Genomic DNA, 14503 nt, shown 5'->3' with positions numbered 1-14503 from the left:
TGCTTCCATAAAGAAAAGGCAAATGATAAAAACTGACACTTAAAAAATAAGTAAATAAAACGCTAAGTTCTACTTACAGACATTCAGCAACATTCAGCTCTACATGTCCCATATCACCCACATTAATTAGCTGAGAATTTACCACAACTAACAAAAACAGAATAGTAGGCAAATCCAAGAACCCTTTACACTCTCAGTTTAAAAGCTCATTTCATCTTGTCTCTTCGGGCCGAGAGTAGATGTACTAAAGAATCTCTGTGAATACTCCTGAGATAGGTGAAGGCTGGTGAACATGTCAGAAAAAAACATTATTATTCATACAAAAGACTTAGAGCCTTCATTTTTTTAAAATTGTTTTTGTTGATTAATTGATCAAAGCAGAACTTAACTATCTCTGATACTGTCCTCCCTTTCATGTAACTAAAAGTATATGTCCATATTTAAGTCATTTAATCTCCAGTAATTTCTCCTTTTCAGTCTTATTTTTACATAGGATTATACACAAGCAACAGTTATACATCACATACTTTTTCTTCCCCAGATACCAACACAAGAACATGCCAAAATACATTAATACAGATAAAATTGTACCTTGAACACCTTCTAGGAGTAAATCAACTCCCTTCCTATAAAAATCAGAAGCAGCTTCATAGTCATCTTCTTCTTCCTTTTTTAAAGCCAGCTTTATTAATTCTCCTGCTTTCTCCAAATAATCTCTCTTGCCAAGCTTGGATTTTAAACTGCCAGGAAAGAGGCCACGACTTTCCCGTTCTTCTTCTGTTTTACTCTGTTCACTGTCAGAAGCAACAGCCCCTAGTGCTGAAGAATCCGAAGAAAGACTGAGACCAAAAGTTCTAATGGGAGAATTTTGATTGGAAGCCATTCCATCATCCAACTCAGCAAGAGAATCCACATCAACAGTAAGAGATATTAGATCACTGTCACTGGAGAAGCCTAGAAATATGATCACAATAGTAAACAGATATTAAACTGAGAATCAGCCAAAAGAATACAAATCATACTGACTATTCATTTTTTCATACTACCCATGTCAATCAGGAAGGGTGTAATTTACTGATGGAAGTCAGTGTCTAGCAATTTGTTTCAGCTTAGTTCATTCATTTTTTTTTTAATATCTTTATTGGAATATAATTGCTTTACAATGTTGTGTTAGTTTCTGCTGTATAACAAAGTGAATCAGCTATACATATACATATATCCCCATATCCCCTCCCTCTTGCGTCTTCCTCCCACCTTCCCTAACCCACCCCTCTAGGTGGTCACAAAGCACCGAGCTGATCTCCCTGTGCTATGCGGCTGCTTCCCACTAGCTCTCTATTTTACATTTGGTAATACAGTCAATGCAACTCTCTCACTTTGTCCCATCTTACCCTTCCCCCTCCCCGTGTCCTCAAGTCCATTCTCTACATCCACGTCTTTATTCCTGTCCTCCCCCTAGGTTCATCAGAACCATTTTTTGTTTTAGATTCCAAATATATGTGTTACTATACGATATTTGTTTTTCTCTTTTTTAGTTCATTTTCGCACTGTCTCCCTGCAGCTCTAGAAGACAGTCTCCTTGCCTTAATCATCAAACTAAAACTGAGACAAGTCTTTATCTAGCCTTGTTGTCAAAAAGAGCCGTTACCACAAGATCTCGTAAACTATTTATAGAAGGCTGATGCTTGTATACACAGCTGCTGTGAACAACAGCATTATAATAAAAGGAAGAGTAAGAGCTTTAGAGTAAGACAAAAAAGAAGTGCCTGAATCCCCGCTCTTTAAAACTTACTGTGTGACCAACAGCAAGTTACTTAATAATATAACTTATCATGCAGGGCTTTAAATGAGGAAAAGAGTTAATGGATATAACAGGCTATCATTAAATTATAACTATTATAGCAATTACATAATAATTATTTTACGATAATATAATGTATCCTCAGAGGTGTGCTTTTAAGTAACCATCCATATCTGGAAAATGTATGCCACTTACGGTTTTTTTTAACTGAAGTATTTTGAAATTTACGTTTCAGCCTCTTCCACAAGCTTTTGGAGGAATCTTTGGTCTGTATTTGCATCTTAGTTTTCTGACATAAAATGAATAATGGGTGCTACTGAAACATTTAAGCAATGAAAATTACTTCCTCCATTTCATATAACTGACTTCATGGTAAGTGAGCTTGAAATACAACAACAGTTATTAAACTTTCTGGTCTTAGGACCTCCCTTTATATTCTTAAAAATGATTAAGGACCTCAAAGAGCTTTTGTTGATATGGATTGTATCTGTAAATATTTACCAATCTTGATATTTTAAAAACAGACTGAATTTTTTTTAACACTAAAGCCCATTACATGTTAACATACTTTTCCTTTTTTTTTTTTTTTTGGTTCATTCATTCTCCTGTTACAGGACCTTTTTATCATTTTAAGTTTGTTGTTTTTTTTTTAATTTATTTTTGGCTGTGTTGGGTCTTCATTGCTGCACACTGGCTTTCTCTAGTTGCGCCAAGCAGGGGCTACTCTTCGTTGCAGTGCGCGGGCTTCTCATTGAGGTGGCTTCTCTTGTTGCGGAGCATGGGCTCTAGGCACCCAGGCTTCAGCAGTTGTGGCACACGGGCTCAGTAGTTGTGGCTCACAGGCTCTAGAGCACAGGCTCAGTAGTGGTGGCGCACGAGCTTAGCTGCTCCGTATCATGTGGGATCTTCCCGGACCAGGGCTCGAACTCGTGTGCCCTGCACTGGCAGGTGGATTCTTAACCACTGTGCCACCAGGGAAGTCCCAACATAATTTTTATAAAAATAACTAAGACGTGCCATTGTGTTACATTTTTGCAAATCTTGTTAACAGAAGATGGCTGGAGTCTCATGACTAATTCTGCACTCAGTCTGTTGTCAGATGTTTTTCTGGTTGGAAAATTTGAAGAAAATGTCACATGGGTAAGTAACTGAAAATGGGGTGAATATTTTAATAGCCTTTTCAAATAATTGCGGCTACTGTTTTTTTGATACTACCAGAAAACTTAACAAACAGTAGTTTCTTCAAGGTTAGTTTACATGTGGAATATAAATTTCTATCAATGTAATTTCTGTTTCTGTTACATTCAAATCCATGGGTCTGTCTTACACACTGAATGGATCTTTTATCATGCATGAGTTTGTAACATCACACCCTGGTCATTTTGAAAATATTAGTTCCCTGAGTTACACAGATCCTCCAAATGGTGACAAATTTCATTATTACAATATCTCCAAGAAAATCATATTTGCTACTTACCACCACCAACATCATCAGAAAATTCTTTAAGTATTGGAAACTGTCAGGCTCAAAGTGGCTGATACAGGTTCTCCAAAATTCTAATTTGGGACTGAAAACTAGAATTTTATCAGTATTTGGCAACAAATACTGTTAGCTGTTTTCCTTGAAGTGTCAGCTCACTTCATTCATTTTCAAAAAAAACATTTGCTAAATACCCAAGTCTGAATAATGATAGTTTGTATGTCAATCATTCTTTCAAACAAAAATGGGGTCCCAGGGAAAAAGTAGCTAGTTTATGGCTCAAACAATTGCACAAGTGCTTTTTCTCAAGGCAACCATGGTAGTTCAGTACGCAAAGTGTTTTATGTATACGTCCATGTCATCACACAGAATACCAAGAAGACATGTACCCAAGGGTTGAGATTTAATAAAATTAACAGTTTTTACTTCTTTATCAAGGCTTTACTCCTAGGTGAAACTACCATTGGTATTACTGCAAGTATGTGCAACAATTACTGTTACAGTCTCATATCACTGTCTTGATTCATGCTCAAGTACATCAGTTTTATCCACCATTGCTTTTGGATCATCAAATGTCAGCAGAGTGGAAACAGCAAATAATTTCCTAGATTATTATGAAAATAGTTTCTGCCTTGGGCATCCCCTGAAAAACATCTCAGGAATACCCAGGGGTCTGAAGACCATACTTTGAGAGCCACTAATTTATATCATTAAATAAGATTGACAATAGGGTTAGGCAAAACTTAGGTCTGAGAACAACTATGAGATCTGCATCTCCATTGAATACTGACTGCCAAGTTTCTCATAAAGGAAAATATATTAAGAAGAAAATGATCTCCCCAGGATCATATACTAAGTCAAAATTAAAGGTGGATTTGAGTGTACAATTCTAGATCAGGGATCAGCAAACTTTTTTTCTGAGGGCCACAGGGTGACTATTTTAGGCTTTGTGGGCCATATGACCTCAGTCACAACTTATCAACACTGCTGTTGTAGCATAAAAGCAGCCACAGACAATGCCTACGTGAAAAGTGTGCCTGTGTTCCAATAAAACTTCTTATATGGATGTTGAAATTTGAATTTCATATAATTTTCACATGCCACAAAATAATATTCTTTTGGATTCTGTCAACCATTTAAAAATGTAAAAACCATTCTTAGCTTGTAGGTCATATAAAAACAGGTGGCAGGCCAGACTTGGCCCATGGGCCACAGTTTGTCAATCCCTATTACAGACTCAAATTGCTTACTTCATACGGAATAAAGTAAGTTAGGGTAAAAACATTTACTGGCAGTTAAGCTCAAATTTCAAATCAGCTTTAGACACTACTTTGGCACTCTGTCAATATATCCTGTTTTCAGGGATTTTTGGGTTTTTTTAAATCCTTAGAATGCTCATAAAGTACTAATTTTGTTCCCTAAAAGCAACAGGTTTCATTGAATCCACAATATCAGATGAAATTCACTGGACCTAGTGGAAATCTTTTCAATTCTCTGACATTTCAACTGTATAGACAGCACTTAAAATCAAAATCTCTTTATAGCAATCTACAAAATTATTTATCCACTGCTCTGAGCAATATATAAACTTTACAAGAGATTTTTTAAAATAATTTTTAAATATTTTATATATTCAATACAAATTTATTTCCTTAAATAGTTATCATTATATAACCTGGTCCATTGACATTAATAAACAGACAAAGAAAAAAAATGTTGTTTATACAGCTAATCACAAAACAAAGGAAATGTTTTAGATCTTTTGTCTGCTCTCTGATGTCTTGTCACTATAACCTCCACATCATCTATCACATTGTACTGTTTCATGCTTTGCCTGATTTTCCTTTCTAACAAGAACAATAATACCAAAGGGTAAGAGGGTAAAGTTATGTGTATTCAGTTTCTTGGCTTTTGACCATAAACATCTAGTCACATAGTCATATTTCCTCTTATTTTTCCAACCTTATTTTATTAGCAAAGGAAATTATGATTAAATGAAATTAGATCAGAAAAGTAAGACCATCAAAACACCTAGGGAGAAAGTCAGATGGTAAAATAAAGTAATAAATAAATATTCTATACAAATTGTTTCCTTTTCAAATTCTACCTAATTCTAAGTGAGTGTTTCTTTTTTTTTTTTAATAGATCTTTATTGGCGTATAATTGCTTCACAATGCGGTGTTAGTTTCTGTTGTACAACAAAGTGAATCAGCCATATGCATACATATATCCCCATATCCCCTCCCTCTCGAGCCTCCCTCCCACCCTCCCTACCCCACCCCTCTAGGTGGTCACAAAGCACCGAGCTGATCTCCCTGTGCTATGCAGCAGCTTCCCACTAGCTATCTATTTTACATTTGGTAGTGTATATATGTCACTGCTACTCTCACTTCGCCCCAGCTTCCCCCTCCCCACCCCGTGTCCTCAAGTCCATTCTCTATGTCTACATCTTTATTCCTGCCCTGCCACTAGGTTCATCAGCACCATATATTTTTTTTTTGGATTCCGTATATGTGCGTTAGCATACGGTATTTGTTTTTCTCTTTCTGACTTACTTCACTCTGTATGACAGACTCTAGGGCCATCCACCTATAAAGGAGGAATGTTTCAAAATAAGCAAACATAAAAACTAGCAGGTTAGGAAGAGGAAATTTTTTAGCCTAAACAGGAGAAGCAAAAGGAAACAAAAAGACTTGTTCTGGTTTAACCTTTTTGGAGGACAATTTGGCAATGCATACCAGATGCAAAACATGCTGGTATCTTTGGCCCAGAAATTCAGCAATTTATACCAGAAATAAACAGGGAACGTGAAAAAAAGATCCATACATAAGAATATCCATCACAAAAATTAGTGCAATTGGAAATAACAAATTCCTAACGATAGGAGATTATGGCACATCCTTATGATAAAATATTACACAGTTATTAAAAATTATGTTATAGAAGAATATTTAATGCTAAAGCATTCATGCTCTATTAATCAAAATCAACAAACTGCAAAGCAGTATATATATACTATAATTCTAGTTTAAAACCACGAACACAGAAAAAAAGTCTAGGAAGGTACACTAAACATTAACAGTACTTTTCTCTGTATGCTGGGACTGCAGGTGACTCTTATATTTGCTGTATGTGTATGACAAGTCCTTAAGGCTCTGTATGTGAAGGATATCAAAGAAGATATAGCAAGAGCTAAAACTGGGAATTTGTTTATAAATAAAGATATGTTATACAGACATAATTTATAAAATGTAGGCCTGTGTGAATCATGGCCAGCAGCCAGTGCCAAGAAACATCTAACTTAAGAGAGAAGACAGACATGATTATAAAGACAGATCTGTATAAAGCAGACTAACCCCTGACACTTCTTCCTTGCTTATTTTCTTCCTTTAATTCTCCTCTTAAGATGTACCCTAATATACCTGAAAAACCTAACCCTATCATATTTCCTCAACCATACACTGCAACTAATCTAGTATTATCTGATATGTTTCTCTTCCATATTGAAGCAATTTCTACCTTCCCTTCTTCTCAATGAAGGGAATTCCCCAACCAGCTCAAGAAGAACACTCCCCGTCTACCACCTCAGCAATGAATATAAAAATATATAGAGGTATGCAAATACTCAGTACCTAGTTTATTCATCTTATATCCTTAATAAATCTACTTAATACAGTGCTTGCTCAACTCCTTGAAATCACAGTCCTGTCATTTAATCTGTTTTTTTACAAAGCTACACATATAAATATCACATGAAATGGACACTAGCTCCCTGAAACCCAGAAAGTTAACAAGTAAGATTAAGAGAGCTGCAAGCAAGAAAGAGGTTCTCAGTTAAGGTGAGTAGGAAGAACACTGTGGATAAGGCAGGGCAACAACTGACAATACAGAGAGTATTTGTCAAAAGTTAAACCAACTTGAAGTCAATCCATGTTTAAAGGGGCCCTCTGGGCCATCATGAGAGTAAAAGGTGCATCCTTTACCAACACCATCAAGTCAAAAACCTAAGCCTTTTTTGGAAAGGGTGGGGGGTGGAGGGGAGTCAAAGGTTCTATGAAAGCGTTCTGCCTCCAGGTTCATATCACAGAGATTCAAGTCTCAGGGCTATTAGAGGGCCCCAGGCGACTGGTTAAAAAGCAGCTACAACAGTTCACCTACCTACCCTCACCTTCTGTGCTTTGAACTGCTCAGAGTAGGGCAGTGTAGTGTAATCTGTCTAGGACACCGTCTCTGAAAGACAGGCACCAGGGGAAAAGGTTGAGTTGCCATAGAATAAATCTTTATACTATAAGCTATCAGAAATCTGTATTTGAAGACCATCTGCAAAAAAGAGATCAGTTTCCTTTAGAACAACAGGTGGTCTCTCATGGCCAACTATATATAAAATACATGGCCTCATTATTATTAGCTGATAGCTTTCACTGAGCCCTGAGGTTCAAGTATTGCCATAGTCAATGAAAGGGAATTTCTACTTTTCCTAGCAGCAATGACTCAAGCTTCACACACAAAGCAAGATTTCTCACGAGCAGAACAAAGGTCACCCTGAGGTAGAAGACATACATATCAATCTCCATTAAGAAATGAGCCCTTATAAATATGATTTTAAGTGAATACCTAAAACTAAAAGTTGATGTTAGTCAAGATTCCTGTACTTGAATAAAGACGCAGACGTAGAGAATGATCTTGAGGACACGGGGAGGGGGAAGGGTAAGCTGGGACGAAGTGAGAGAGTGACATGGACTTATATATACTACCAAATGTAAAACAGATAGCTAGTGGGAAGCAGATGCATAGCCCAGGGAGATCAGCTCGGTGCTTTGTCACCACCTAGAGGGGTGGGATAGGGAGGGTGGGAGGGAGACGCAAGAGGGAGGGGATATGGGGATATATGTATATGTATAGCTGATTCACTTTATTATACAGCAGAAACTAACACACCATTGTAAAGCAATGATACTCCAATAAAGATGTAAAAATAAATTAATTAATTAATTAAAATTTAAAAAATAAAAACACCCACAAAAAAAAAATAGTCTGTACTTGATTACCAACTCATCATTCAATAATAGCTATTGTTACTAAAAAGAACCATTCCTTTGACGTTTCACATTTTTATAATGTCCTCGATACATGTCTTTGCTTCACCGTTGAAATTTTATAAAAAGAACATCAGAATATCTACTACATATTTGCTTTAAAAAAAGAGTAAACTCTTAAAACAATAAATCAATCACAATTACAACCCTAATACTGTTACCTTATCATGAACAACAAAGATCTATGAGTTCGCTTCCATTTCTACCTAATGAACTTTTTCTGCTGCTACTCTCCATAATCTACTCTGCAAATCAAACCTGTTACCAGCACATAAGGAACTCACACTGAGCTTTCTATACCAAGTATGTATTCTCACTGCCTTCCCCTACATAAAATTAAATCTCATTTCAAAATACAGTTCTGTGATTGCTATTAAATATCTGGAGTGCCGTGACTGCCTTAGGCACCTGGCTTAACTTCTCTGAAATTCCAATTTTTAATTGCAAGATAAGAGATTTACCTATATCATTCCCAATGTTCCTTCTATTCTAAAACCCATTCCCACAGCATATTAATATCATGAATTTTTTATTTGCCCCACCTGACTGCTAAACTCTTAATATCCAACGTTATCCTCAATAGCCCTAGAGTTGTTAAGGGTCAATACTTAAAATGTGTGTCATTTGTTTTATATGCACACATAACCACAATGACACATTCTCATTTGTGCTTATCTTGAGAATAATAACTTATTCTTTTTTTTCCTATTTATTTTAAACTTCTCCACCAAAGGAAATTCAACTAATAATGGACAGTGAATAAGAGTTAAGTAGATAAGCACTGAAGAGAAAAAGGAACTTCAAACTGAATAAGCACACTCGAAAGTAATACAGGAGGGCCTAGAATTAGCCCAGTAACAAGATTTACAGTTCTCATGGTGCCACCTAGTGGACATTTGCACTAAATTCTACTTTAAATTTAAATTACTTTTAATTAGGCTTTCTATATTTTGTCATCTTTGTGCTTACCTACATAATAGAAAGAATTATTACCCTGCCACCAAATAAATACACAAATCTTGAACTGAAAGTGATTTTAAGATGTCCCTTACATAGACTAGCAATAGATACTATTCTCAAAATGTACATCTCATTTACTCTAAAAATAGTTAATTCAAGACCGCTTAACAGATCCTTTCTTGTGTCTACAATTGTTACAATGAGCACTTAGGGAGCTCTTACTCCACAACTTACAGGCAAAAAGAAAAAACAAAGGTAAATTTGACTACTCCAGGAGACATTTAAGAATATTCATTCTTAAAGATATGCTACATATAAAAAGCGGATCTCTCCAGTGGTTATGATCACCTAATTATTTTCTCTTATTTGCTGCATACACCTGGAAAATGTCCCTCCCAAAACTGCAAAAGAAGTCAAGTAATGTACTAGGAAGAGGAAATGACACAGTTTACCAGATGAGCTTATACCAACATCAAAGGCTCCAATACCAAGGCCAACATGGCAGTAAAGCAACCTACATCCTTCCAACAGGCCAACAGATGAGAGAAACATATCAAGAAGCTCAATTCCCATGCACCATTTTGGCCAGGTTTCCACTAATGTCACAGTAACTTTATAGCTAAGTTTAATTCAACAAAAAGATGGAATTTTAAAAAGGAAATAAGATGTTAACGATCAATTAAATCTTCTTTCATCTTTGGGAAAATATAGTTTAATTTCACTGAACAAAGGAGATAAAGAGCAACCAGCATTTCATTTTAAAAACATAAAACATTAACATTTTATCTAAAAACCTACTGAATAATTTTATAATTTTCAATTTCATATTATATAAAATACATCTAGCAGTTAATCACCAAATTATTGGTTTTATGAAACCTTAAAGAGGTTTCCTCTATCATACTATACTATGAAATAATGAAATTTTTTTTAAATCCACTAACCCAATTCTTTACGTTTTCCTTAGAAAACCTTCTTCCAAGGTAAACTAAGTAAGACCTGTTGATTGCATTTTATGATACTAATAAAAATGATGATCACTTAGCCTCTACATATGTTCTCTGTCACTCTAACTCTAATTGAAGGACCTTGGCACAGCAGACTATATATTAAGATTTGCCCTTCTGGCTCATTCCACTGGCAAACTAAATCACAAGTATGAAAAATGAATCCACCTTCAAAACACCATTTAAAATACTACACTCAGAGGAGCTGTTATGGAGAAAATCACCTCCTCACATTTTGGCTCTGAATTCAAATCTCAAGCATTTGCCACCACAATCCCTCTACAACCTTCCATTTCACTGCATACCTGTGGGGCTTGGCTGGCTGCCAGCTTTCCCTGCTCTTTTCCTACTAGAGGCCCTCTCCCTTGGTTGTCTCTGTGGTTTGCAGACCTTTTGGTATGAAAGTAAATCTTCCACTTGTCTAGTATGCCAGACAATCTCATGATATTTAAAAGTCATTTTTCCTCTCAAATAACAATGAATTTGCAAGTTGTCTGACACTCCGAGCTGTATTTGTCAACAGGTATCTTTCAGCAGGATTAATTAGCCAGGCATAGAGGCTTTTAAAGGGAGGGGGTAAAAAACAAACATTAACAGCATTTCCAGTTCCACGTTTTTCATTCTTCAAGGATCACAGTGTGTTTTAGAGATGGTAATATAGTTAGAAAACTAAACTATGCACTGAAAGGATAAAATTTCAGTATTACTTTTAGGTACCATTAAGTCTTTTTCTGTGTTTTTAACAGAAATGTTGCCCCCAATTTCCCTCATAAAAGCATATTCCTAAATGATAACTGCTTCCAAGGAAAACTCATCTTTTTGAAGCGTCAAAGATAAACCCTGAAACAAATATACTCTACCTCTGCTGTAGGTAGGGTGGCCCATTCACCCAGTTTGCCCAGCTTGTTGGTTTATGCTTGTTGTCTTGGCGTACAATAAGTACAGTAGCATCTTCTTTAATTCTCAGAAGTGTCTCAGTTTGGACAATAAATTATAAGCTCACCCTAGCTTATAAAGTTAGAGCTATAATCTACCTTAGGTTATATCTCCTTTAATATCAATACAGCCACCTTTTTATTCCAAACAGCTTCCACATTTTACAACACCATCCCAAGGAAAGTCATCCTAATAATAATGCTCCTCCCCTTCTCTCCTAAACTAAGGCAAAAGACCTCTGCACCACTCCCATCCCTGATTACCTTATACTCAAATAGGCTTCTGGGACACCCTTCTCTCACCATGGTTGACTCCTACCTAGGTAATAAAGACTTCTCAAGGATATCAAAGAATATAACCATCCCCAAATCAAATACCCTTCAATTTCTGCATCAAAAAACAAAGAGAGAAAAGAAACATTCTGTAATTTTCAAGAACTGTACTCCTCACTGAATACTCTCCCACAAATCTTTCTAACTCTCCTACTTGTCCTCTCTTGGACGTCACCAAATCAGCACATTTACAGGCAGAAAATGCCCTCTCCCTCTTTCTCAGGAGTAGGAGTGTATCTCTGAGGCAACACCCAGATCAGGTTATCCCAGGAAAGTCACCCTCCAAGGAAACTAGTTCTAGAAACAGAGTCACCTTAGGAACTCAAGCAGTGATTAGATTTTCCAAAGCCTAGCAAGGATCTCAGATCAAAATAGGTCGTGGAGAATAGATTTTTTTTCCCCCAACAAACCTGATGGACTATAAAATAAAATTACTATCAACAATGATTTTCTATGACCTTAGCTGATTCAGGACGGAGTCAAAGATATTGAGGACCCAAGGGAGACCCCTGGGCCTAAGGTCCCCCATACATTTCACAGAACAGTAGGTGTAAGTTAATGGACTGTGCTTTTAAGTCAATGCGAGCCATCGTGAAAAATAAGAAAAGCTAATCACTTCTCAATGTGGTACCACCAAAAGAAAAATAAATTTTAAGTGCATCAGCCCACACAATGGATGGGAACTTGTTGTTCCTACCAAAACATGATGGGAATTACTGCAATAGATCTATGTCAATGTGTTTGTCACTGTATGACATCAGTACACATCCCCACAAAAACATCACTACAATGAGATCATGGCTACCTCCCATGTTAGAGTCATACACCATTCTCCTCTACCATAAATTCTTACTCATGAAAGAGATCAAGAAATATTATCTAGTCTATGATTTTTCTTTTATATAAACCAAACCTAAGCCACCTCAAACAAATCTAATTACGTATTTTTAAAGACTCTTCCCACCCTATCCCCAAGTCTCTCTCTTTTTTAATTCCAAAATATTTTCTAGAAGAAAACTAGCTAAGGAAATTCAAAGACCAAAATATGTATTTTAAATCTTCATAAAAATTCAAAGATGGCTTAATAGAGGAATAAAACAAGAGATTAAGCATTCTTGAATTACAGTGATTAAAAGTACAAAAATTGCTTTGGTTTAGACTCATGTTATTATAAAATATATCAAAAACACTAAAACTGCCTTAGATTTATTCTTTCTGGTGCATGACTAAACTTTTAAAGCCAGTCTTGGAATCCATTGTCTGATAGTCAGATGCTGCTAAATAAACTTTAGCAAGGCATTCTTATACTAGACAACACAAATTCTGAACACTCATTATACCACATTTCATCAAATCTAAGAAGCCATTAATTGTAGGACAAATCATTATTTTATACATCACTAAGACAGAAAAAAGTTGTCTATTAAATGTAAGATATCATCAACCCAGTATTATGTACTCAATATCAGTGACGTTAAAACATGAGGGAAAAAAAAGTATCTTAGAATTAGTGAAATACTCTCAAATTCCTATATCCATCTAATTTTGGCAATGTAGCTATGATTTATAGTCTGTTGCAATCAAAACCACTGAAATGAAAAAAAAAATTTAAATCTCTTACCTTCTGTAGTACATTCAGGAAAGCTATCAATGAGGGAATCCGAATAAGCTTCAACGGGACCAATCAATTCAGAACCATCATTGATTATTCCACCCTAAAAAGACCAAAGTAACTGTGCTTCATTGTCGATATGAGTATTTTAAAAAATCAGTAATGAGAACAATGGTTATCTCATCTATGTACAAGAATTACAAAAATGTTCATCTATTAAACTAGATTAAATTGCTTTTAAAAAATCAATAGGAGTATCAATATTGGTTCATCAAATGTAACAAATGTACCACACCAGGGAAAGATGTTAATAATAGGGGAAACTGTGAGGGAGAAAGGGGAATCTATGGGAAAACTCTATACTTTCTGCATAATTTTTCCGTAAACCTAAACTGTTCTAAAACATAGCCTATTATTTAAAAATTCAACAGGAATTTTACAATGTTTTTAATAATGTGTGGCTTTTTATAAAAGCATGTTATTTTAAATCTACCAAAAGTACTCATTAAAAAAAATGCAGAAAAAGAATAAGCCCACCAGCTAAAGTGGTGGGTATTACTCAGTATCCTTAGTAGTCACTAGTCTTTCTAATTAATGATAAATGATGGACTCCATTAGGAAGTCATTTAATTTTACCAAATTAAAAACTACAACATACAACACAGCACCTCAAGTGATCCGAGAAGTGCCTTATATTCGAGAATCATTTGAATGCAATGTACATAAGACTAAATAAATTTAAGATATTTTATTAAAGAGATACATTTTAAATAAATATAAAACTGATTTATCCATGTGACCATCATTTTAATTCTATATTTAAGTTTGAAAATTCAGGCCTGAAAAGATTATTTTCTCTTACTCTGTGTGCAACTAGAGAATGTTCTATCAGGCAAGTGGTGTGGTGTGATTTTGTGCTGTGGCTTTATGGACTGAATGCTCCAATCACATATATAAAGGTTTATAACCCTTAAATAACTATAACTAATTAAAATAATAGCTCTTCTGCTCTTTAACATATTTCCTTTTACCTTCCACCAACAGTTCTATACCCCCAAACACTATTACCAGGATAGCAAAACCCAAAAGAAATACAAGACCCCTATTTCTTTCCTCTCTGTGTCAGCACAAAGAACTCAACAACTATCCTTCCCCTGCCCCTAACAACTATCTTTACCTAATCAAGTCTCCCTGCCAGTTCATCTTTAAGGAAGAGAAATTTGAAATGGTCCCTCTCAAATGATCAAATTTTACTTCCCTGAGTTTTAAGTGAACTGAA

At 35.6% G+C, this 14503-nt stretch overlaps 1 protein-coding gene across 2 annotated transcripts in view; it reads right to left on the bottom strand.

The window, feature by feature from the left end:
- RPS6KC1 (ribosomal protein S6 kinase C1) overlaps positions 1 to 14503 on the bottom strand; it is a 212376-nt gene that overhangs the window by 122712 nt on the left and 75161 nt on the right. For both annotated transcript variants that reach the window (XM_061185594.1, XM_061185595.1), the window contains exons 5-6: positions 13234 to 13327; positions 592 to 954 (exon numbers count right to left, since the gene is read on the bottom strand). In XM_061185594.1, the coding sequence (XP_061041577.1) occupies positions 592 to 954; positions 13234 to 13327 (457 nt within the window). The remainder of the gene's footprint in view (positions 1 to 591; positions 955 to 13233; positions 13328 to 14503) is intronic.

The sequence above is a fragment of the Eubalaena glacialis genome, chromosome 3, assembly GCF_028564815.1.
Source record: "Eubalaena glacialis isolate mEubGla1 chromosome 3, mEubGla1.1.hap2.+ XY, whole genome shotgun sequence".
In the NCBI taxonomy this organism is placed as follows: domain Eukaryota; kingdom Metazoa; phylum Chordata; class Mammalia; order Artiodactyla; family Balaenidae; genus Eubalaena; species Eubalaena glacialis.
This window is presented reverse-complemented; position numbering and strand designations above follow the sequence as displayed.